This window comes from Fukomys damarensis, unplaced genomic scaffold, assembly GCF_012274545.1.
Source record: "Fukomys damarensis isolate Sample0158 unplaced genomic scaffold, DMR_v1.0_HiC HiC_scaffold_118, whole genome shotgun sequence".
NCBI lineage: Eukaryota > Metazoa > Chordata > Mammalia > Rodentia > Bathyergidae > Fukomys > Fukomys damarensis.
In genome coordinates, this window is record NW_022901030.1 from 41,409 (window position 1) to 65,434 (window position 24,026).

The 24,026-nt window shown below is 39.6% G+C and overlaps 3 protein-coding genes across 3 annotated transcripts; all 3 read left to right on the plus strand.

Annotated features, from left to right (window-relative positions):
* Positions 1-3,422: 3,422 nt before the first annotated feature.
* On the plus strand, positions 3,423-4,385 carry LOC104877181 (olfactory receptor 10AG1). The gene has a single exon (XM_010645580.1). It carries the CDS (start codon positions 3,423-3,425, stop codon positions 4,383-4,385), a length of 963 nt encoding a protein of 320 aa, XP_010643882.1.
* Positions 4,386-13,111: 8,726 nt separating this feature from the next.
* On the plus strand, positions 13,112-14,044 carry LOC104877134 (olfactory receptor 5W2). The gene has a single exon (XM_010645503.1). It carries the CDS (start codon positions 13,112-13,114, stop codon positions 14,042-14,044), a length of 933 nt encoding a protein of 310 aa, XP_010643805.1.
* An 8,011-nt stretch (positions 14,045-22,055) lies between these two features.
* On the plus strand, positions 22,056-23,018 carry LOC104877173 (olfactory receptor 10AG1). Its single transcript, XM_010645567.1, has one exon. The coding sequence runs from the start codon at positions 22,056-22,058 to the stop codon at positions 23,016-23,018; it is 963 nt and encodes a 320-aa protein (XP_010643869.1).
* Positions 23,019-24,026: the final 1,008 nt, after the last annotated feature.

A 24,026-nucleotide genomic window follows, 5' to 3' on the forward strand; every position in this document is an offset into this window, starting at 1 on the left:
ATTTCATTAGTCCCTGTCCCATCCTATTTTCTGTGGAAGGTGTGATGAGACCGGCCTGGGGAAATACTGGGGTAGATGGTGTAGATGATAGTAAAGATAACACAACCATCTGGCAGCCCTAGAACTTGTACATCTCAAGGTTAAATGGTAGAAAAACAAACTTTCTAGTTTTACTCATGCTATGCATGCATCTTTTGAATAGCATCTCACTTGGTGTGGTAATTATACAGTTCTGACATGAACATAGTTCATAGTGTGTAATGGTTACTTCAAAGGATGCGTGTCCGCTCAGTTATAGGAGCAGCACGGCCACAGAGGGCTTTGGCATCCTCCCAAATTCCTTGGGTGGCAGGCAGAATGGCTTAGCTCAATTAGAAGTTCACTTGAGAAAGGAGGTCGTCCCCAGGGTGTAAAATGTTTAGTTATTAAAGAGCCTTATTAAGCTCTGATGATGGAACATATTTGAGCTAATTGTTAGCCTCTGTTTTAAATAAATTACCTAACTTTAAAATAAATCCTCCTTCTTCCTCTCTCTTCTCTTATGCAGCCAATAAAGGTAAATATTATGCTTAACTTGAGTCCAAACAGCTATGCAATGAGCTCCTTCCATCTGATACAAATTTAATTCTATAAGTATCTGTATCTTTAGCACTGGGAAATGACTCTTAATTAGACAAAAAAATCTAAAGTAATTGTATTATATTATATTGTTTCAAAACACTGATCCAGGTAGAATTGTGCCTTCCTAGCTTTACTTATAACAAGATCAGGTAAGAACAAAATAAAAAGACCTTTTTGTATAATGAGCTCATATATTAAAAATTTCCATTTTGTCACTAGCAGCACTGTGATTGTTATTATTTATGAAATGATTGCTATGTGTAAGTTTATACTTAAACATTGTGTGTGCATAAGTCCCAGGGTGCTGTCTCTGTACAGTAGAACTTTATGTAAATAACAAGCAAGACACTGGGTGGACAGCAGTGAATCAGGCTTCTGGTATCAAAGAGCTGCCTTGGTTGTTTTGCTTGCTGCTCCCATGTAAGTGTCCAGACTGATTTAACAGAAAATGAAAAACATATGATTATGGTATGGAGGGGTAGGATAGTGAAGGAGAGCATGGTTTTGTCTTAACTTGAAGTCATATCTTAGTAATGTTTTAATTCCATACTAATTCCCAATCATGGTAGAAATTCAGTTACAGAACTTGTTATTGGCAGTAGGTGCTATCCATTTCTATCTTTTCTGGTGATATATACACATTAGATTTGTTACTGTATTTATCTTCTGCCACTGTAATTCTCAATGTAGAGTAAATTTTGTTCCTCAGATATTGGTTTTTTTATGATGATTACCTTCAAATTTTTTCTTTTGTTTTACTTTTTAAAAACAATCACATAGCAGCACGGTTTCTGTTTTCATCTCAAGTATCGGGAGAACGCGGCTCTCGCTCTAACTGAACTTCCTGTCCATGCCTCACCCTCACAGCCTCCGAACTCTTCGCTCTCTCTCTGATAGTGAGTCATGACAGCTTTCCAGCCTCATGCATCACATTTCATCAAGGGAAGTATGTAATTATGAAAACTGATTGAAATATTTGAAGAAATATTTGGGATGATGAAAGGAATTGATGTACATCTCTCCCTTCACTTTCAGAAAGTCTTTGGGGTGCCCCGTGCTGCACGGACTGTTATTTATCCATTTTCCTGTGTGTGTGTGTGTGTGTGTGTGTGTGTGTGTGTGTTAGTTTTATAACAGAGGAGACTGAATCCAGGGTTTTATGCAGCCCTGTATATACTTTTATTTTCAGATAGGCACTCCCGGTGCTGCGGGGTTTTCGCGGAGACCTTCCTCCTCAGCCTCCCAGAGAGCTGGGATCACAGATGTGCCCGATGCAACCAGCACTTGCCTCTGTGTATTTCTTAAACTCCCATTGTGATAACGGTGCTGACTCACCACGAGTCTCATCTTAGGGTTATCGTGCATCTCTTCTGCCTGGTGATTTAGTCTCCTCTGCTTTTCAAAAGACACATAACATGGATGTGATCCAGTACATCACAGAAACAATGAGATGAACGGCTACTTCTGCAAAAGTGATGAAATCACAGTAGTTGGTAATTGCCCAAGTCCAAACTCACATTCTGAGCATACAGGAAGTTCTACCCAATCCGTGTGTATGGGTGACATCTGCAGATTTGGGAGGACGTGGTGTGCACCCTGGGGACAAGTCTAGACATGCAATCAATTCCACTCATTTGTAGTTTTGAAGTTCATTTAGGGAATCCAATTTTGTAAAATACTGAATTGCATACAAAATGTATAGAATACTAATAGAAATGTATCATATACCTCTGGCAATAAGGAAAGAACATATTAACATTAATTATCACTGGGTGTGGTGGCTCTCGGGAGGCTGAGGCAGGAGGACTGCTGGGAGTTCGAGACCAGCCTGAGCTACATAGTGAGTTCCTGGTCAGTCTCGCTACATAGTGAGATGCTGTTTCAAAAAACCAAAAAAAAAAAAAAAAAAGATTAATTATCCCCATCTAATACACTCAAACATATAAAAACACACATATACACTCATTAAGGATTGAATGGAACAAGTAATGTAAAGAAAAAACTATTAGCGAAGACCTGAATGATGTAGGACAGTCTTGAAGATATAGTTTTGTCATTGCTTTTTCCATGTTATAAATCTGCATAATCTAATTAGTTACTTCCTTAGTCATAGATGTCTGTGTAAATGTTGAGCTTTCCCCAAAAGGAAGACAGACTTGGAGCTCATTCTCCATGAAAAATCATGGTAAAGCTCACAACTGCTAATTTCATGATATTACATTAAAATACAAGTAAAACTAAAAAGCTCAACAACATTCCACATTTTATGGTTAGTATATTATGACTACTTAATAAAGAAGCAAGTCATACAGTAAGCAAAAGCTGAATCAAACTATGAAAAGATTACAGGAAGCAATAAATCTTAATGGTACTAAGTTCTAAGAACTTCTGTATTTTATAAAAATATTTACTTAAACAAAAAATTAATTTAGAACTGAAAATGATAGGGTCTTTGACAAGTGAGAACATCATGGTAAAGTAATGAAATTAATCATTGCTATGCTTCAGAGTCTGCTACAACTCAGTGTTTGAGCTTTAGAGAATTCAAGTAGGAATCATATTTAGAATAATGTAACACATCAACAAATACAATTTGTCTTAGAGGGGAAAAAGGAATAAAGACGTCACTTGTGTATTTATTAATAAAAACAAGTGAAGAACTACGAGTTTAGAGGTCCAATATTTATTCTTTTTGCTCCTATAGAAAGGGAAAAATCACTTAGTGCACCATGTTTGTATTAAAAATGATTAAATAAAGTTAAAGCCCATGAAATTTCTTGAACTTCTGCTTATTCCCACAGATGACACCTGAAGGGATAAGTGCAGGAGGCAATGTTTCCACGGTGAGGCACTTTGTCCTGCTGGGGTTTTCAGACCTTCCAGAGCTCCAGGGCTTTCTGTCTGGGGTGTTCACCATTATTTACTTGGTCGTGCTAATTGGAAACAGCCTCATCATCACTGTAACAATCCTGGACTGTGCACTACAGAGACCCATGTATTTTTTCCTGGCTAACTTTTCTTCACTGGAAATCTGTTATGTTTCAGTCACTCTCCCTAGGATTCTCTTTGACCTTTGGGCTCAGAAGAGAAACATTTCTGTGCAGGGCTGTGCCACACCACTGTGTTTCTTCCTCTTGATGGGAACCACTGAGTGCTTCCTGCTGGCTGTGATGTCCTATGACCGCTATGTGGCCATCTGTCACCCTCTGCGCTATCCTCTGCTCATGAACCCAAAGAAGTGCGCTCAGCTGGCGGCTGGCTCCTGGCTGGGTGCAGTTCCTGTCCAGATAGGGCAAACGTGCCAGATCTTTTCTCTGAATTTCTGTAAGTCCAACCAAATCGCCCACTTCTTCTGTGACATATCCTCCATTCTCAAGCTGGCCTGCGGGGACACTTCTGCTCAGGAGGTGTCTCTCTGTGTGGTAACAATGGTGTTTGCTGCTGTCCCTTTCGTGATGATCCTTGCTTCTTATAGCAAAATCGCTTCCACCGTTCTGAGGTTGCCAACAGCCCAAGGCCGGGCCAAGGCCTTCTCCACATGCTCTTCCCACCTGCTGGTTGTGGTGCTGTTTTTTGGGTCTGTTGGCATTACTTACTTCAGACCAAAGTCCAGCCACTCTGCAGGAACCGACAAACTGCTGTCTCTCTTCTACACTGTCGTGACTCCCATGTTCAACCCCTTCATTTATAGCCTCAGGAACAAGGACGTGACTGAGGCACTGAGAAAATTATTTCTTCAAACACAGTGCCGTGGATCTTCTTAACGTTTGAATCATATAGTTGTCAGAGAAATATTTCAATACTCTGTAATCTCCATTTGAGAACTTACTGCGTTCTCATTACATTTATGTTTCGGCTTGCATAGTACTGTGCCTGGATGTAGAGTGGAAAGGTTCAGCTCTCTTCAGTAAGTCACACCTGAACATACTAAATTAAGTTTTAATGTGCATCAACTTTACCGGGTAAATGTACAAATACAAACTGCTTTCTTGTGGTTAAATTTAAGGGATGTTGTTTTCCTAGATGCCTGTATAGTACTTGTATTTTCTGACATTTTTTGAAATCTTTACCGCATATAATAATAGTTACCAAAAGTAGTTAAGCAATGAATCCTTATCCTCTGAACAATTCAGTGAAAGAGTACATGCCCCAATAAACTCCAAATGAATCTAGATGTTTGCAGCATCAGCATTAGAATTTATTTATTGAAGTAACTGTGTAAGACTATGTAGTTCTTACCTATTGATACCAGAAGAAAAGGTCACATTGCTTAGCGCTGTGCCTAATAATTTCATGGAAGAATGCATGATATAAGGCAAAACTCCAGTTTGCTTAATGTGGTTACTTTGTACATATACTTCTTCCTCTCTATTATGGCTCAAATTAATCTTTTTTAATTATCTAATCTCTCTTAGTCATAGCACAAATATGTAGACATTTTTATACCTATATATAATTGCAAGTATAAAACTTTTGGAAATAATTTCCAGGTTAATGAGAAGTTCTCAGAGATTCATCACTGTAGTTTACCTAATTTTTTTTATTGTAACACCTGCTAAAATGTATAAAATTATTGAACATTTAAACTGACAAGTTTGAGGAAAGTGAGCATGACTCAGTAGAATCCTAAATGTCCCACCTTCACATACAAGGGCTCAAAAACATGAGCCACTTTAAGACATTTTTGTTGTTGCATTTCATATGGTAGCTATTCCAGTCTGTGGCTCTAGCTCTGTAAAGCCATATATAAGGCATATGATAAGGGCCATCTTAGCTTTTCTTCTGAACATTTCTCATTTCTTTACTCATTTACACTTTTTCTAGCATATGACATTATATTTTATTCATGCTTCCTTCACGCAAATCTGTATTTATATGTGCCTTCACACAGTGTTTTATGTGCCTCTAGTGTTTGTCAACTGGCAGATAAGAATGACCATGCTAGCCACCACTGTGATGATGAAGAAGACAGCCCCCAGAGTGGAAATGCTAACATTCATGGTCCATTTTCTTAAATGTGTAAAGCAGGATTCACAGTGTTGTGGGTACAGGGATGTCCAATGAATTCATATAACTGAATTTTTCCATTAAGTTTATTGGCACATTTTAGGCTTATGTTATGATCACATTCAACATCAGGAATTTGTAACTCTACATGATATATCTTGGTTCTTGAATTTTCCCTATTCCCCTTTCCTTCCGTGAAATCCTCTGACCCTCCATATTTATAAAAATTTTGTTTTCCATTTCCTTCCTTTTTAAAACTTCTTTCTGAGAAATTGTTGAGTAGTTAAATATCAGCTAACTTTTTCTTCTTCACCACATTTATAATTAGTAAGATGGTCATACTGCACTTTTTCTTACTAACATATAGAATAATTTTTGGGTAAAGGCCTATAGTTAGGATTAATAAAAATTGGAAAAGCATTATTAGAGCAAATGTGTGGACTCTATGAATATAAGAACATAGAACCATCACTAGCTATGTTTATTATATTTCAGTTCATTGATATAACTACAGATTGCTATTCTGAGGAAAGTGACATTCCTTAATATCAATTAAGTTGGAGAGTAAAACTACTTGTTTGCATGTTCTCATTATTTAAATGTCAATAATGCAATAATTTTAACCCTACTGTAAGACATCCTTTCTTTAAGATATTCTCTGAAATGAAGAGGCACAGTATGCAAACACTTTCATTAAACATCAGCACAGAAGACCTTGGGTAAGGAGAGGTTTACTGAGCAGTGCAGAGCGTTGTGATGCCACCTGGCTCCTCTGTGGTAATTGATGGGAATGTAAACTAGCACAGCCACTGTGGAAAGCAGTGTAGAGTTTTGCAAACACTAAAAGTAGATATTCCATTTGACTGAGATATTTTCCTCTAGGCAACTCCCCAAAAGTGATAAAGTCATCATATTACAGTGATATGTGCATACTCATGTTTATAGGAACACAATTTGTAATAGCTGGATTTGGAAATAGCCTCTATGTCCATCACCAGAAGAATGGATAAAGAAAGGGTGTAATTCGTGGGCAGTGGAGAACTCTGACATAAAGAAACATGAAATTGAGGCCTCTGTAGGCAAACAGATGTGACTTGAGAACATAAATGAAAAAAGTCAGACACACAAGCTTAAATACCAAGTGGTTTCTCTTATGTGAATCCTTAATATTATATCATAGTTGAAAATAGATGCATAGGAAATAGAAGGAATTTTAAATAATTTCCAAATTATTTGTTCAGTAGTTTGTAAAGAATTTTAACATATAGGATACATTTTTTATACTACTATTTTTTTGTTCATTGAAAAGAATGGTTTTACCTTTTATTTATCTATTTTTTTATTTTCATCTGTTTTTGTCCACATCTAAGTCAACATCAATGTCTATGATTTGTATTCTGAGTAACATTTTGACCATTCTTTCAAGGTCATGGTACTCAGTATATTACTATTGCTATTCTTTTGTTACTTTATGATGAGATTTTGTTTTGTTTTCTTCATAGAAATAAGACAAGCACTTTTTAAATCTTCTTTATTAGTACCCACTTGTAGCACATTACATTAAATACAAATGGATGCCATGTGTGAGTCTTCTTCACACTTGGTGCTTGGGTTTGCAACCTGCAGCCTAAGACCCAACAGAAGCCATCCCCTTACCTCTGAACAAACTGCATTGTGTGACCAAGGGGCGCTGCAGATCTTGCGCATGTTTTAAGCCTGCCATGGGGAGAATATGCAGGTTGGCCCAACCTACTGAGATGAGCCCTACAAAGAGAAGGAAAAAGATTTCAGTGCTGGCTCTAGTGAGGAAAAAGCAAGAAAAAAAAAAGGACAAAAATGTGGAGCAGAGCACTACCAAGTTCCACAGTCCCCTCACAGTGGAGGCTGTGGGTCCCAAGTCTGAGGCCAACGCGGGCTCCAGTCAGACCCGGTCCATGAGAGGAGAGGAAGAAGGTGGGAGGTGATGCCCAGCACGAGGCTCACTGTGCTGGCTAACTTGGTGTGCTGTCCTGACCGAAGGGAATCCGTTGTCTGGTCAGTCTCCCTGCAGGGCGCTTATGAAGCGTTCGCCCATTAAAGGAAGGTTTCCTTGACTGCAGGGAGTACAGCGCATTCCTATAGCTGGTGGAGCCAGCATCATCCAGTCAGCCGCGGCGGGCACAGGAGAGTCTGTGCCTCACCTGGACAGGAGAGGACGCTCCCGCTTGGCCGCCTGCAAAATGCAACACTGGCCCTGATTCTGTCTCGGGTGTGAACTGTGGCAGGGGATTCTGCTGGGTCTCAGCCCAGGGGAGCTGTAAACAGATCCACACAAGCAGCTGTTGGACACCTTTGTAACCATATTGGAACTAAGCCATTTGCTGTCCTAGATCTCGGACAGCCAGTGCCCCTATAGGATGTCAGATTTATTAGGCTTCATAATTAGGTGGATAATTTTTTACAATAAATACAGTCTACCAAATAATTTTCATTGTATAATCTTTCAAAATTGTTGCTAACCTATAGCAATGCTTTGTATTTCTAAATAAATTGTTCATTTCAAAACACACTTAACTGTGAGAATTTCTAAGGTGGGGATGTAGTCAGTGGCCCCTTCCGTGTCTGGGAAAGGCAAAATCCTGAGTTCAATCCCAGTATTGATAAAAAACAAAACAAAACAAACCAATATCACCTCTGTCTCACAATAGTCCTGCTTCCGGCTGAGTTCTCTGTGGTGATGAAGTCAGGGAAGACCTTGCAGGAATACTCAGCCACCTGGTCAACCAGAGTCTTTCCTGTGCCCAGGTCATAGAAGGACTTAGTGACCAAATGAGATAAACAAAGCCCTTGGAATGGGGAATGTCATAAAACTTATTACAAAAATGAGGGATTGAGCCAGAAACTTGTAAAAATTCTTTTGTGGTCCCTGGGGCAATACCAGTATCATAACTGCATAATTTGCTTGTTTGTTACTTTTGTATATTTTCATGTCCATCCTCCAAGGTCAAGATAAAATTATCTGTTTTTTGAGAGAAATTTAAATTCTTTCAATTTCTGGAAGTAGTTTGAGTTTCTAAAAGCAATGACTGAAAGAATACTCAGAGAATACTCAGAGTGAACACCATGAATTTCTCTAAAATTAAATAATTTGCAGCTAATTATTCTTCTGTTATCATAAAGTATAATCCATACAGTGAAAACATAGCAATTTCTTTGGATTAGAACTCAGCTTATAATGAATATTTTTACAAACATTATAGAGTCAGGTAATATAGATTGAGTGCTTATTTCAGCTCAGGAATTGAGACAGAATCCAAAGATATAGTAACAATTGGTTTATTAGTTTTGGCAGTTTGTTTGAGCATCTTAAGATATGCCCTGCACTTTCTAAGGTAAAGAAATACTCACCCCCGACACTTCCTGACTCTTTCCCGGCTATGAATGTTAGCACCCTAGCCTTTGTAGATTGTAATTATTCCTCTCTGTCCCCAAAATGCTTATCAATTTCTTATCAGTGAACAAATAATATTCGTGTTATGGTTGTGCTCTGAGATTTGCATGCAGCTTTTCCTCCACATTTACTGGTACAGAATGCATTGTCTTCAACGTCATGGCTGAAGACTTTGTGTTACTGTCTGCAACCCTGGGTCAACTCCTCACCAAATAAAGAGAAAAATAATGCCAAATACTCATTAAACTAAAAAGGTATGGGTGCAGGTGGGATTTCCTTACTTCCTGTACAACAAAATTGTCATACTTGTGCTAAGTCCATAAATATCGTATCCTCATGCACCTTGGGTGCATGTGAAATCTCGCTATTATTTGTAAGTCATCCATACCAAATTTGAGCTTGGAAAGTCAGAACAACTTTAGACAAAGTTCAGCTGCCTGGTCTTGAAGTCACACCCACCTTTAGAAAGACCCAGTTTATTCTCTTATGCTGGGCATTCATGAGCAGTTTCTCAGTCTGGGCCTGCTTTTTTTTTTTAATTTTTTTGAGACAGGCTGTCACTACATAGTTGAGCCTGCCCTGGAACTCACTATGTAGCCCAGACTGGTCTCAAACTCACAGGGATCCTTCTGCTGCAACTTCCTGAGTGCTGGGATTACAGCCATGCTCCACGCTCCACCACACCTAATTTAGACCTTCTCTCTCTCTCTCTCTCTCTCTCTCTCTCTCTCTCTCTCTCTCTCTCTCTCTCTCTTTCTCTCTTTCTCTCTCTCGGTACTGGGAATCAAACTCAGGTCCTTGTGCTTGCAAGGTAGGCAGAAGGACCTCTGAACTAGATATCCAGTGCAGTCTGTGCCTGCTTTTGCTTTCTTATGAAGAAAACAAGTATTTGAGTGTCAGAGAGAGCAATTAGTGTTAAAAGATGTGTGAGTTTCTTTTCCGGTGGAGCTGTTTGGACAAAACTAAACACGGGGGCCTTAATGAAGGGACTCATATTCATGGTTCTTTTTATTAATCTAAACATTTTAGAGGTGTACTTTGTATTAGCATCATTAGCAAAGTTTTAAAAATCATTCTTCAAATTTAAAGGAGAACTTGCAAACAGAATTCGTTTTACTTTTTAAAAATAACATATATAGTACAACAAAAACAGGATCACTGAAGATAAACATATTTATCTCTTTAATAAAAAATGTACTATAGCTAGAACAGCAATTTCTTCTCCAATAGACATTTGAGGGTGATTATCTAAGCAATAGTGACTTTTACTATATTTTCCCACTTTTAGAAAATAGAGAAATGCTGGGGATTTAGCTCAGTGGTTCCGCCACCTGTCTCTCAAGCACAAGGACATGTGTTCGATCCCCAGTACCAAAATAAACAAACAAACAAAATACAAAAACAAAAAACCAGAAGTTTTGGGAAAAGCATATCATATGTAAATTTCAAATTAAAGTATTCTGTATCTGCTATTGTGGCTTGTCAAATTATAAGATGAAAATAGAAAGCAAGAGCATGATGAAATAGTTACTCAGTGAGATTAATAGCAGTGTCAGTGACAGTAACTGAGAGCAAGAGAGACAACAAATGATTGAATCAAAATACAAAAACTGTGTGCACCATTATTATTCCTGAAGAACTTCTTATAGAAATCAATTAAGCATAGTTAACACAATCTTTCATTTATTTCCACTGAATGTAGTGAATGTGGCACAGTCATAACATTAGTGAAAGGAGGAAAGGTGACAAGTGATTAGGGGTGGGACTGTGACAAGATTGTGTAAACACTGTGGTGTTCGCAGGGCATGAAGGGGTATCCACGGCTCTGTTATTCCTAGGAGCTAAAACGTGGAGACAATCTGTCAGCTCTTTAACTGGTGAGTGGACACGCACGATGAATTGTATCCATGGAAAACAATGTATCATTTATTCCTTGAAGAGAATGTAAAGCATGGTAATGAAAGTATTAACCCAAGAAAGCAAATACTGTGGTATTCTGTGAGTATTGAACTGCAGAATAGACGAAGACCTAGAGTCAGAAAGCAGCCTAGAGTTAACGAGGCACTGCGGGAAAGGAGAGGGAGGACTCTCTCCTACTCCGGATGTCCTCCTTTTTGAGCATAGGAAAGTGTTCTACAAGTAGACAGTCCTGGTCATTCTCCAGCCTGTGACCACTCTACACACCAAAGAAGTGTTCACTGTGAACTTTGTAATTCATGTATTATATCTCAATCCCAATATCATCACAAGGTAGTAATAGTTAAGTGATTTGGAAAAAAAAATGCTGAACACTTGTAAAACAAATAAAGATGGGAAAGCATTGGTAAAGATTCTTTGGGGGATGTTTCATTACATTCTGCTCCAGTAGATAAGCATGAGACAGGTGACATTTTATACAGAAAATGTGCAGGTATTGTACGTATCATGTGCTATAACATTAATTGAGAGCGTCACTCTGACAGACATGAGTTGGGAACTATATCCAAGAGGTAAGCTCCCCCTGTGCTTCAGTGGTTCCTGTATTCACAGGGGAAAATACGGACCCAGTGGCACAATTAATTATAGGTTTGCAGAACGTGGAAACCTAATAAAAGTAGTTTAGGAGACTTCACTCCCAAAGGTTTCTGTCAGAATAAAACACTCTGACTGATGCGCAGTTATCAAAGCATCGTTCATCTCAGGTAAGTTTTTGGGTTTTCAAATTTAACAAATAATGCAAAAACAAAAAAAAAGTAAGAAAAAGAGTGAGAGAGAGAAATGAACAAGCATAAATTGATGATTTAGTGACAGATTGCTTAGTAGAACATATTCTGAAATCTAATTTTAATCTGAAGTTGTAATTCATCCTCAAAAAAAGATTCTTACTGAGCTTATTAATTTGCACAAAAACTCATTTTCCTTTTCTTTTATCTGGGTTCATAGGTAGATTTTATTCATTTTATCATTGTGTACATACAGACCTAAATTTCAGTTTTTTGCAGCTAAATTAGTATATACTTGAAATATCACATTAGAAAGCACAAGAAATAACAGTATGTGAAATTATCAGTGCATGAATATCATATAACAAAGTAACCTAATCACAAAATCTCACAGTATTCAACCCTAAGAGTCCACTTCCTATATTCCAAGTAAGACACATGCACACCTGAAAATACATCAGCTCTTCATGACTGTTCATACACTCCAGGAAGAGAATACACAGCTCTATACTTACAATTGTACTTCATCCTGTTTTCAATTTTGTATAAATACAATTTGCTCTATGCAATAAATACATTCATAGACTGGGACATAGTGCAAATTTTTGGATTGAAGTATGTTTTCCAACTGGCATTTTAGCATTTCTTTTTGAGTGAACAGAAGACTAATCTTTTAGCTCCAAAATTCTTCTATATTAAGGAAGGAGTACTGTGTCAAGATCATAATATTTTTAAGAAAAAAAATTAATAAACTTAATTTGGGACTTATCAAATGTTAATGATAGCTAGATAAGTACAATAATAATATTTATCTCTATTTGTCTGTAGTACTTTCATTTCTACAATTAATAAATGGTCTTTTACAATCTGAATGAATTTTAAACAGAATAAAATGTATATTATTTTCCTAGGTTTGCATTTTTTAAAATATTTTCCGAAGTTAATGATAACTTTTAAGAAACATAGCAAGCACTAAATTGTATTTCTCATGAAGTAATTCCCCTAAAAATTGTGCTTCCTTCATATTAATTGGAAGATGTTCTGAGATTTCAATCAAGTATATATTTGCTGAAAGTAGAACAGTGAAATATCCAGAGAAATTGGAGAAGCCATCAAAAGGCAATACAGAATGATATATATTTAGATTTCACTCAAAATTTCTCAACTGCTATTTTGCATTGATGGTTTCTAGGATTTTCAAAAGCATCCAGTATTGGTGAGAATGAAAAAACAAAACAAAACAAAACAAAACTACAGAAACAAAAGTTGTTCTGCTTTACGGATAACTTGAAATGTACAGAAGACTTAAAATGGACCTCTTATGTTTTTAACTTTAGATGAGAACAGGAAAATGAACACATGGAATTGTTCTGCCTTGAATGAGTTCATTTTCCTGGGAATTACAGACAACACAGATATCAAAGTGACCCTTTTCACTGCCTTTCTCCTGGTTTACCTCTTCGATCTCCTGGCAAACCTGGGGATGGTGATTTTAATCGTAGTGGATCCCCACCTGCACACCCCTATGTACTTCTTCCTCAGCCACCTCTCTTTCTGTGACCTCTGCTACTCCACAGCAATTGGGCCCAAGATGCTGGTGGACTTGGTGGCCCAGAAGAAGTCAATCCCTTTCCTGGGCTGCGCTCTGCAGTTTCTGACCTTCTGTGTCTTTGCAGACTCAGAGTGTCTGCTGCTGGCGGTGATGGCCTTCGACCGGTACAAGGCCATTAGCAGCCCCCTGCTGTACACAGCCCACATGTCCAGCAGGCTGTGCTCCCTGCTGGTGGCTGGGGTTTACCTGGTGGGGCTGACAGATGCTCTGATCCACACCACACTGGCTTTCCGCCTGTGTTTCTGCGGGTCTAATGAGATCAATCACTTCTTCTGTGATTTACCTCCACTTTATCTCCTTTCCTGTTCTGACATAGAGGTCAATGAGCTGGCTTTATTCACCGTTTTTGGATTCATAGAACTGAGCACCATCTCAGGAGTCCTTGTCTCTTATTTTTATATTATCTTGTCAGTCATGAAGATCCATTCTGCTGAGGGAAGGTTCAAAGCTTTCTCCACCTGCACCTCCCACCTCACTGCGGTTTCTGTTTTCCAGGGAACCATGCTCTTCATGTACTTCCGGCCCAGTTCATCCTACTCCCTAGACCAGGACAAAATGACCTCACTGTTTTACACTCTGGTGATTCCCATGCTAAACCCGCTGATCTACAGCCTACGGAACAAGGATGTGAAGGAGGCTGTAAAAAAGCTGAGAAGTAAAACGTGTCTTTAAAACCTTGCCTTATATCTAGAGGTAACACACATGTAATGTCTGTTATTTGGAAAAGTTGCATTGCATTTTGGACAACAAATAGTGGCACAGTTTTCTTATTGAAATAGGCATTTGAACTCATTTCATTGTAATAAAGGGTTGCAGAACTCCCCATGTGCCAGGATCCATTATTATTGGGAATTGATATGCGGTAGTCCTGTGGTAAGTTTTCCTGCTTTTCACAGTTGTGCTCCAGTTGGTTTTCTTCATGTTCTCACTCACATGCAATTGTACTGAGGTTGATTAAGTGTTTATGAATTAGATTTTGCAACTGTGTGCTTCGTGACAAATCTTGTTTATTTACCAGTGGATCTCATCTTGTAAGAGAAGGAATACAACTTAATTAAAATGAACAATCAATTCACAATAAAGCTTTCTGCAATACTGAGGTAAAGAGAGGGTGGCTGTAATCCTGACACAACGTCCCATTTAGTGTGGAGGAGAAGTCTTTCTTAGAGATATTAAGTCTGCGACCTAAGTAAAGACACACAGGGGACAGGAAGGGATGGGAGGCAAGTGTCTTGTCAATTAGAGAAATCCTGAGGAGCATAGAAGATCATGAGTTCTTTATGTTTGGAAATAAAAGGGATTTCACCATTTTAGGAAACAGAAAGTAATTTGAAAGGTCCTGGTCAGTGTCTCCATCTTTCTTTCCTTTTTACATTCTTATTATTCTGCAGTAACAGATTAAAAAACCAATCCTTTATAATATCAATTCATTAAAATGACTGGACCAATACTTATTTCAACTAATGCTCATCAGTGCATATGTTGTGTGTCTGTGAGCTGAGGGGCTCCATTCTCTGGAAATCATGCATAGTACTAATTCTCTTGGAAAACTTCCTTGATACTTCTAATTTTGCAGGTGTTTCATTTGCTTATTCTGTCATTCAAGCATTAGTACCATTGCATCAAATTTTGTCAAGTTGTCACTCAATGCTTTTGGCATTTCCCTTTTTCATGTTCATGACAAATCCATTCATTTCTGACCTAATTGATCCTATCATCTCTTGAAAGCAAGAGGCATCAACTAACTATGCCACCAAATTGTTTGTAACAAGGTTGTAGTCCTTCACCAAATTGAAAGGCTGAATTAGGTAAATGAGGGGCAAACATCGATTTCTGTTGTGCAGCAGAGGGGCACCCTTGGATGTCCACTTTCAGCCTTAGTTATGAATCAGCACAGACAGGGAGAGGAAAGGGTTCTAGGCAAGGGTCCAATAGTTATCAGTGTCTTCCAGTGAAGAAGTCCTTCGCTTTGACAAAGTGGACATCTTCTGTGTGGCCAAACAGTGACGGACACAGCCTGGGGAAAGACGCCCATGTGTGGTCATTGCTCATTGTAGAATCGTAGTTATCTCCACGAAATGTTCCACTTTTCACCTCACTCTGTCCTTACTAAAGGCCGGGAAGTGTAGTCCACAGACCAGTGTCTCCGTGAGGGACGTGTGAGGCTGTCTGAGAAGCTGTGTGCAGTGTGAGATTGTGAGTTCTCCTGTCAAGGACAGAGTATTCCATACCGGTGGTCTGGTGCATCCGTGTGGTGCTTGTGACTGGAGATGCGGAAACAACCACGTAAAAATTTTCAATATGAGATATTTTTAGTGTTATCAGATGTTAGTAAAAGGAGAGCAACTTGCAATGATATGTGCTTTGATTACACAGGTATCCATCTACCTATGAATTACATAAAATCCTGGGGATCTAAGCCATGACCCCCCAGTGCCTGAGGAGGTGGGACTTCCGGGAGGTGGCGGGTATTGGGGCGTCCGTTCTCAGGTGGATGAGCCCGCAGGTCACTTGGATGAGATGAGGCGGAGCCTGCCTGGAGCTGGGGAGGAGGAGCGCAGTCTGCAGAGGTTTCTCTCCCATCCGGCTTCTGCTTCCGCTCTCTGCCTCCTGACCACCGCCTCGTGAGCAGCTGTGCCCTGCCGTCCACCTTGTGTCTTCGAGCTGCACCCAGCGGATGGGAGGACCGGAGCTTAGATAGTGAGCCGACGTCACTGCCTTCTCCTCCCAGAGGGTGTGGGCTTTGACTTTGTGTCCCAAAGATGAAAATGTGACTAAGACAGCGCACACAGACACACACACGGACACACGCATGCACGGGCACAGTTGTGTAGCAATCAATCCCCCGCTGAAGTTGCAGAAGGCAGAAGTCACCTGCATCCCTCACTGTACACAAGGGAATCCCAACCTCACCCTCGGTTGTTTGGGCCCACAGGTTTTGTGCTGGTTGCCCTATGACTAAGAACTGCACTGTGACTCCAGACGCACCTCACGTGCACGGTTACTCTAAGGTATCTGCAGCTCTCATGCAACATTTAGCGATCTCATAGCAGTCACACTGTAGGTGAAATGTCGTGATTCACATATCATAAAAGGTCTGTTCAAAGACAGCCGTATCGGAATCCTCCACTGATTTCCAGCTTGCACTATTTGAAAGCGTTGTCATTTTTCCTGTTTTCTGTGCAGTCTTTGAAATTGTCCAATGTACCTGCATCATACAGCATTTTCTCTTTACAATATGAATAATGTTGGATTGTTTGAGGAAAATAAATAAAACACTACTTCCATATTTAGTGATGTGTTGTATCCTTTGATCTTTAATCCCCTTGGTTGAAATAATGCCATGCTTATAAATGGGATTTAGATCCATTTTCAGGTCATCTAGGAGTCTAAATTCTGTAGGGAACTGATTACATAAAGTTCCAAAGTGTGACTCCATCTAAACACTCTTTAGCTTCTCATGAGAGTAGCCACCTAATTGCACTTTTAAATGGGATTCACTTGATAGAAATCTAAGCAGGATTTGTTGGGGATGTGGTTTCTTAAGTTAAAAAAAATAAACTTATCTCTGAGACTCGATATCAGTATCTCCATTCATTCAATGTGGTTGTTAAAGAAAGTGTAAATTTTTTGGTACCCATAGTATATAAAACTTATGACAATGTACTTCTGAAATAGTTAATAGACGAAATATGTAGCATTTGACAAGAACTTCAGTGATCTCAGTTTGACCTTCAAGTTAATTTCTAAAGATTTTTGTAATAAAACATTGGAATGTAGTGAAACATGTAGGTATGTATACCATTACCAATTTCTGAGACATTATAAGTATATCTGCATTTCATAGGAAATTTTCCTCTTCCCTCTGCAATTATGTTGAGAAGCTGGTAGGAATGATTGTACATTACTTAGAAAATGGACGAAATAAAGAATTTTTCATCAAAAGAAGTAGAACCAGAAACTTTTAAAAATAAATTTAATACACAATGGGTTTAGGATTTTATTTTGTTTCAAAATCAATCTATGAAGAAAGTATGATTATGTCCAGGAGAAACGATCCTAGTGTTGAAGCGCAGGAATGGCCGGGGTCTGAGTGCGACCTCGGTCTGCGTGTCGGGTCACTTGGTGAGTGGGGAACGCACACGAGGTGTGCCCTGCACACACCGGGACCAAGCAGGAGATGAGCCCGCCTGTGCCAAGTGCCGCGCGTGGCAGCCTGCACCCTCTGCAGATCAGCGAAGGCCCAGGAGTGGGACTGTGCTCACCTCACAACCACCTCTGAGGAATCCGAGGTGCGCGGCTTTGTAGGTCCTGCTTGTCACTTGGCCTTGCTGCCTAAGTCAGCCTGGAAAGAATAAGTCTCTGATCAGCAAAGGCAGTGCCCAGCTACCCGTCAGGGAGCGACTGCTGGCTCAGCTCAGCTGCAGCACGGGGCTGCGTGGCCTCCTGTGGGACCATGCAGAGTGGGCAGGGCCTAGGACACCACAGGTTCCTGAGAGCCCAGGACACCTGCCAGGTTTAAAGCTTGCTTCTCAGGGTTGTGCCACATCTCAGGGATCCTTCTGTTCAATAACACTGACTTAAGGGTAAGCACCGAGGAAGTGCTTTCCACACTTCTTTCCTTGGTTTGTGTCTGTCTTCTAATCCTACTCACATCCTCCTGACACCTCTCTTACTGTCCATCCCTGAGGGGTCAGAATCAACAACTCTCAGATTTGACTTTGGATTTAGGAGGCTCTTCTTGGCTCTCTTTCTGTTCTTCTGTTGAACTTCTAGTTCTTACATCATTCAGCAGGATAATGCATTTCTCCCTGAGCCATGAACATATCTTCCAGGAGTTTTCATCCTAGCTTTATAATTGGTCTCCCCAGGAGATCGCCATTATTTTTTGTGAAATAAGTTAGACAAGGAGCTGGAGATGGAGACCAAGACCCACTTCTTAATTAAAATTTTATTTGTGTGCATTTGTGAAGTCATAAACATATTCATCATGGGGTATGGTGCTCACACATATTGTATGGTACACCTCTCTTCTTTCTTTTCACCCTCTGTCCTTCCTGCCCTGTCCAAACATTTGCAAGTCAGGTTACTACATGCAATTTTATATATTGATTATGAAGGGTTCTTAATAAGAGAAATAGAGTCTCATATCCACTCACAGGGCAACTCAACTGGAAATGACACTCTGTACCCTCCCTTCAGCTTGGTGGACTCTTAATTATAGTTTATATCAGGAGCTGTATCTAGAAATTTGGCAAGCCTTTGCCAGTTTGCACTCCTTAAAGGAAATAGGTGAGAGGTCCTATTTTGATACCCCTTCTCCCATCCCATTTTCAGGGAAAGGTATGATGAGGCCAGCCTGGAAGTGTGCAGCTGGTGGAGGAAGATGATAGTGAAGAGAACACAACCATCTGGCAGCCCTAGAATTCACATCTCCATGTTGAGTGGTAGAAAAACAGACTTCCTAGTCTCACACATGGTGTGCAGGCACCTTGTAAAGAGCATCTCATTTGGTGCGATCATCATACTGTTCTGATGTGAGCTAGGCTTGTAGTTTTTAGCGGTTACTGAGAAGGATGCCTGTCTGCTAACTAATGGGAGCAGCATGGACTCAGAGGACTTTGGTGTCCTCCAAATTCCTGCGTGGCAGGCAGAATACTTTAGCTCATTTAGAAGGTTGCTTGAGAAAGAGTTCATCCCCAGGGTGGAAATTCATAGTACTTAAAGCACATTATCAATTCTGATGACAGATCATATTTGAGCTGATTGTTAGCCTCTGTTTCAAATAAATTTTACAGAGCCTGAAAATAAATCCTTCTATCTCTTCTCTCATCTCTTATGCAGGCAATAAAGGTAAATATTATATTTAACTTTGATCAAAACAGCTAAGCATGAGCTCCTTCCATCTAATACAAATTTAATTCTATCAGGACCTGTAGCTTTAGCACTGGAAACTCAATCCTAATTACACCAAAATAATTTTATTATATTGTTTCAAACCACTGATCCAGAGACCTTGTGCTTTTCTAGCTTTACTCATGACAAGTTCACATAGGACCAAAATGAAAAGCATTTTCTGTATAATGAGATCATGTATTAAATCCTATTATATTTTCACTAGCAGCACTGTGATTCTGGCTGTTCACTCAATGACAACTGTGTGTAAGTTCGCACTGAAGCACGGTGTCTGTAGTGAGTCCTGAGCTCTCTCTCTGTACAGCACGACTTCTACTAAGTAAAGAACAGGACACTGAGAGGACATCATTGAACTGGCTTATGAGTCAAGGGCGGCCTTGGGTGCTTTGCTTGCTGTTCCCCCACTAGTGTCCAGTCCGAGTGAACAGGAGCTGAGTAAATACGATTGTGGTGTGGAGGGGTCGGACAGTGACCCAGAGCAGAGATTTGTCTTAACTTGAAGTCGTATCTTAATGATGTCTCATTTATATACTAATTTCTGACCATCACGGAAACCCAGTTACAGAACTTTTTTGGCAGGATGTGCCTTTATTTTTATCTTTTTCTTTTGGCTGATAAATACTTATATATTAGTATGTGTGTTTCTGTGTTTATTTTCTGCCATGTGCTCTTTGTACATGTTTTGTAGTTTTCAATTCAGAGTAAATTTGTTTCTTCAAATGTTTGTTTATCTTTAAGGAAAACTCTCAAAATATATCATTTACTTTAATTTTTCAAAATACCCGTAGAGCAGCACATTCTCTATTTTCATCTCCAGTATGGCAGGGCCTGGCTCTCACTCTAAGGAGAGCTTCCGATCCATGCCTCACCCTCACGGCCTCCCCCGTTCTCCTCTCTCGAGGATGTGGAGCTTTGGTGGGGTGGAGTCTGAAGCATCACGTTTCATCAAGGGGAGTATGTACTTGTCACAATTAATTGAAATACTTAATGCACTCTTTGAGATGTACCTTAGTGTTTTGTCTGGAATTTTTAGGTGATGAAAGGAATTTTTGTGTCACTTTCAGAAAGTCTTCAGGGTGCCCCGTGCTGCACGGACTGTTATGTCTCCATTTGAGTGTGAGTGTGTGCATGTGTGTGTGTGCGAGAGGGAGAGAGAGAGAGAGAGAGAGAGAGAGAGAGAGAGAGAGAGAGAATTTTATAATAGTGGAGACTGAATCCGGGGTTTTAATGTAGCCCTGTATTTATTTATTTTTATTCAGATAGGCTCTCCCGGTGCGGCCGGGTTTTCTCGGAGACCATCCTCCTCAGCCTCCAAGGGAGCTGGGCTCACAGATGTGCCCGATGGCCCCAGCACCTGAGTCTGTGTATTTCTTAAACTCCCATTGTGATCACGGTGCTGACTCACCACAAGTCTCAGTTTAGGGTTATCGTGCATCCCTTCTGCCTGGTGATTTAGTCTCCTCTGCTTTTCAAAAGACACATAACATGGATGTCATCCAGTGCATCAGAGAAACAACAAGCAGAACGGCTACTTCTGCAAGAGTGATGAAATCACAGTAGCTGGAAATTGCCCGATTTTAACGACTCATCCTGAGCACACAGAATCACACAGGAAGTTCTTTTCCATATAGTTCTAGAGGTGAGACCTGCAGATTGGGGAGGACCTGGTGTGTGTGCTGGAGACCAGTGTAGTTGTGCATTCAATGCCACTCACTGGTAATTTCGAAGTTTAATTAGGGAACCCAATTTTATGGAATACTGAATTGCATAGCAAACTTGTAAAATACCAATGGAAACATACAGCATAACTCCGGCAATAAGGAAAGATCATGTTGAGATTTTAAAAAATCACATTCTAATTCATATAAATATGTAAAGCCACGCATATACACCTATTAGGAAAAGATGCAGTGGAACAAATAACATGAAGATTAAGCAGCAGTCAGTGAAGACCTGAGTGATGCAGGGAAGTCACGGAGATGAGATGTGGTCCCTGCTCTGTCTGTAGCATGACTGCACAATTCGAATCTGCACGATCTAATTTGTTCCTTCCTGCAATCATGGATATAAGCTGTACCTTTTAAATTCTGAGACTGATCAACAAGGAAGGTAGATCACTCCTCTCCATGGCAACTCCTGACAAAACTTACAAAAGCTCTCTTTATAGATCTTACATTAAAATTCAAATAAAATTATAAAACTCAATAATATTCCATATTTTATTAGTACATTATGATTTCTTAATAAAAAAGAGAAATGTTATAGAGAAAGTAAAAGATGGATAAAACTGTGAAAAGACTACTAGAAGAAATAAAATAAAAGTTAACTACTAAGCGCTAAGAACTATTCTGTATTTTATAAAAGTATTTATTTGAACAACGTAATTCATTTAGAACTGAAAATGGTAGGAAGGGACTTTGACAAGTGAGGACATCATGGTAAATTAATGAAATTAATCACTGTTCTGCTTCAGAGTTTGCTGCAACTCAGAGCTTGAGCTTTAGGGAATCCAAATGTGAATTGTATTTAAAATAATGCACCTGACCAACAAATATAATTTCTCTTTGAAGGGAGAAAAGAAAAAAAGATCTTTCTTGTGTATTTATTAATAATGAAAATAAAGAGCTACGAGTTTTGTGCTCCTATCATTATAATTTTTGCTCCAACAGGGAATGGGATAAAGCACTTAGTGAACCACTTTGTATTAAAAATGATTAAATAAAGTTGAATTCAATGAAATTATTTGAGTTTCTGCTTATTCCCACAGATGATACATAAAGGGATACATGCAGGAGGCAATGTTTCCACGGTGAGGCACTTTGTCCTGCTGGGGTTTTCGGACCTTCCAGAGCTCCAGGGCTTTCTGTCTGGGGTGTTCACCATCATTTACTTGGTCGTGCTAATTGGAAACAGCCTCATCATCATCGTAACAATCCTGGACCCTGCGCTACAGAGACCCATGTATTTTTTCCTGGCAAATTTTTCTTCTTTGGAAATCTGTTATGTTTCAGTCACTCTCCCTAGGATTCTCTTTGACCTTTGGACTCAGAAGAGAAACATTTCTGTGCTGGGCTGTGCCATGCAATTGTGTTTCTTCCTTATACTATCAGCCACTGAGTGCTTCCTGCTGGCTGTGATGTCCTATGACCGCTATGTGGCCATCTGTCACCCCCTGCGCTATCCCCTGCTCATGACTCCAAAGAAGTGTGCTCAGCTCACAGCTGCCTCCTGGCTGGGTCCAGTTGCTGTCCAGATAGGGCAAACGTGCCAGATCTTCTCTCTGCATTTCTGTAAGTCCAACCGAATCCCCCACTTCTTCTGTGACATACCCCCCATTTTCAAGCTGGCCTGTGGGGACACTTCTGCTCAGGAGGTGTCTGTCTATGTGATGGCGATATTCTTTGCTACTGTCCCTTTCATGCTAATTCTTACCTCTTATAGCAAAATTATTTCCACCATTCTGAGGTTGCCAACAGCCCAAGGCCGGGCCAAGGCCTTCTCCACATGCTCTTCCCACCTGCTGGTTGTGGTGCTGTTTTTTGCATCTGCTAGCACCAACTACCTAAGGCCAAAGACCAGTCACTCTGCAGGAATTGACAAACTGCTGTCTCTCTTCTACACTATCGTGACTCCCATGTTCAACCCCATGATTTATAGCCTCAGGAACAGGGATGTCATTGCTGCCCTGAAAAAATTATTTCTTTACATGCAGTGTCATGTTTCTACTTAATGTTTTGCTCATAGAGTTGTCAGAGAAATATTTCAGCATTCTGCAGTCTCCCTCTGAGAAGCTAATTTGTGTTCATTAGATTTTTATGTTGGCTTCCAATGTACCTTGTCTGGATGTACAGTGGACAGGTTCAACTATCTTCAGTAAGCCATGCATAAACATAGTAAATTAAATGTTAACACACATCAACTTTACCTTATAATTATACAAATTCATACTTATGTCTTGTGGGTTAAATTTAACCGATGTTATTTTCCTAAATATTCATGTAGTAGTTGTATGTTCTGACATTTTCTTTGAATCTACAGAGCATATAATAGTAGCTAGCAATCAAGTAATTAAACAACTAATGCTTATAGTGAGTAGACAACCAAATGAACCCTAAATAAATGTAGAGCTTTGGCTGAATCATCATTAGAATTTATTTAAATAACCATACAGGACTAGGTAGTTCTTTTCTACTGATATCAGAAGGAAAGATCACATCACTTATCCCTATGACTAATAATTTCCTGGGAGGATACGTGATATGAGGCAGCACTCCTGGTTTTACATTTTAGGTATATTTTCCTCTGTTCTAGTAAGGCACCAATTAATCTCTTTTTAATTATCTAATCTCTTAAACACAACCCAAATCAGCAGACATGTTTATACCTATACAGAAATGGAAATGTGAACATTTTGGAAATTCTTTCCAGGATTACAGAAGTTCTCATAGATTGACTGCAATTAGTTTACCTAAAATTATTTCTTGTAAAATTAGCTAAAGTGTATAAAACTGTGTAATTTTTAAACTGGCAGGATTGAGGAAAGTGAGCGAACTCCGTAGAATCCTGAATGTCCACCTTCAGACACGAGGGTCTCAAACCGTGAGCCCCTTCCTGTCCCTTTTACTGTGGGGTTTCCCTGGACAGTTATTCCAATCCCTGGCTCCAACTCTGACTGTCACAGGTGTGCAAGGCCGGTGACAAGGGCCATCTCAGCTTCCTGCTGAACTTCGTTGTTTTT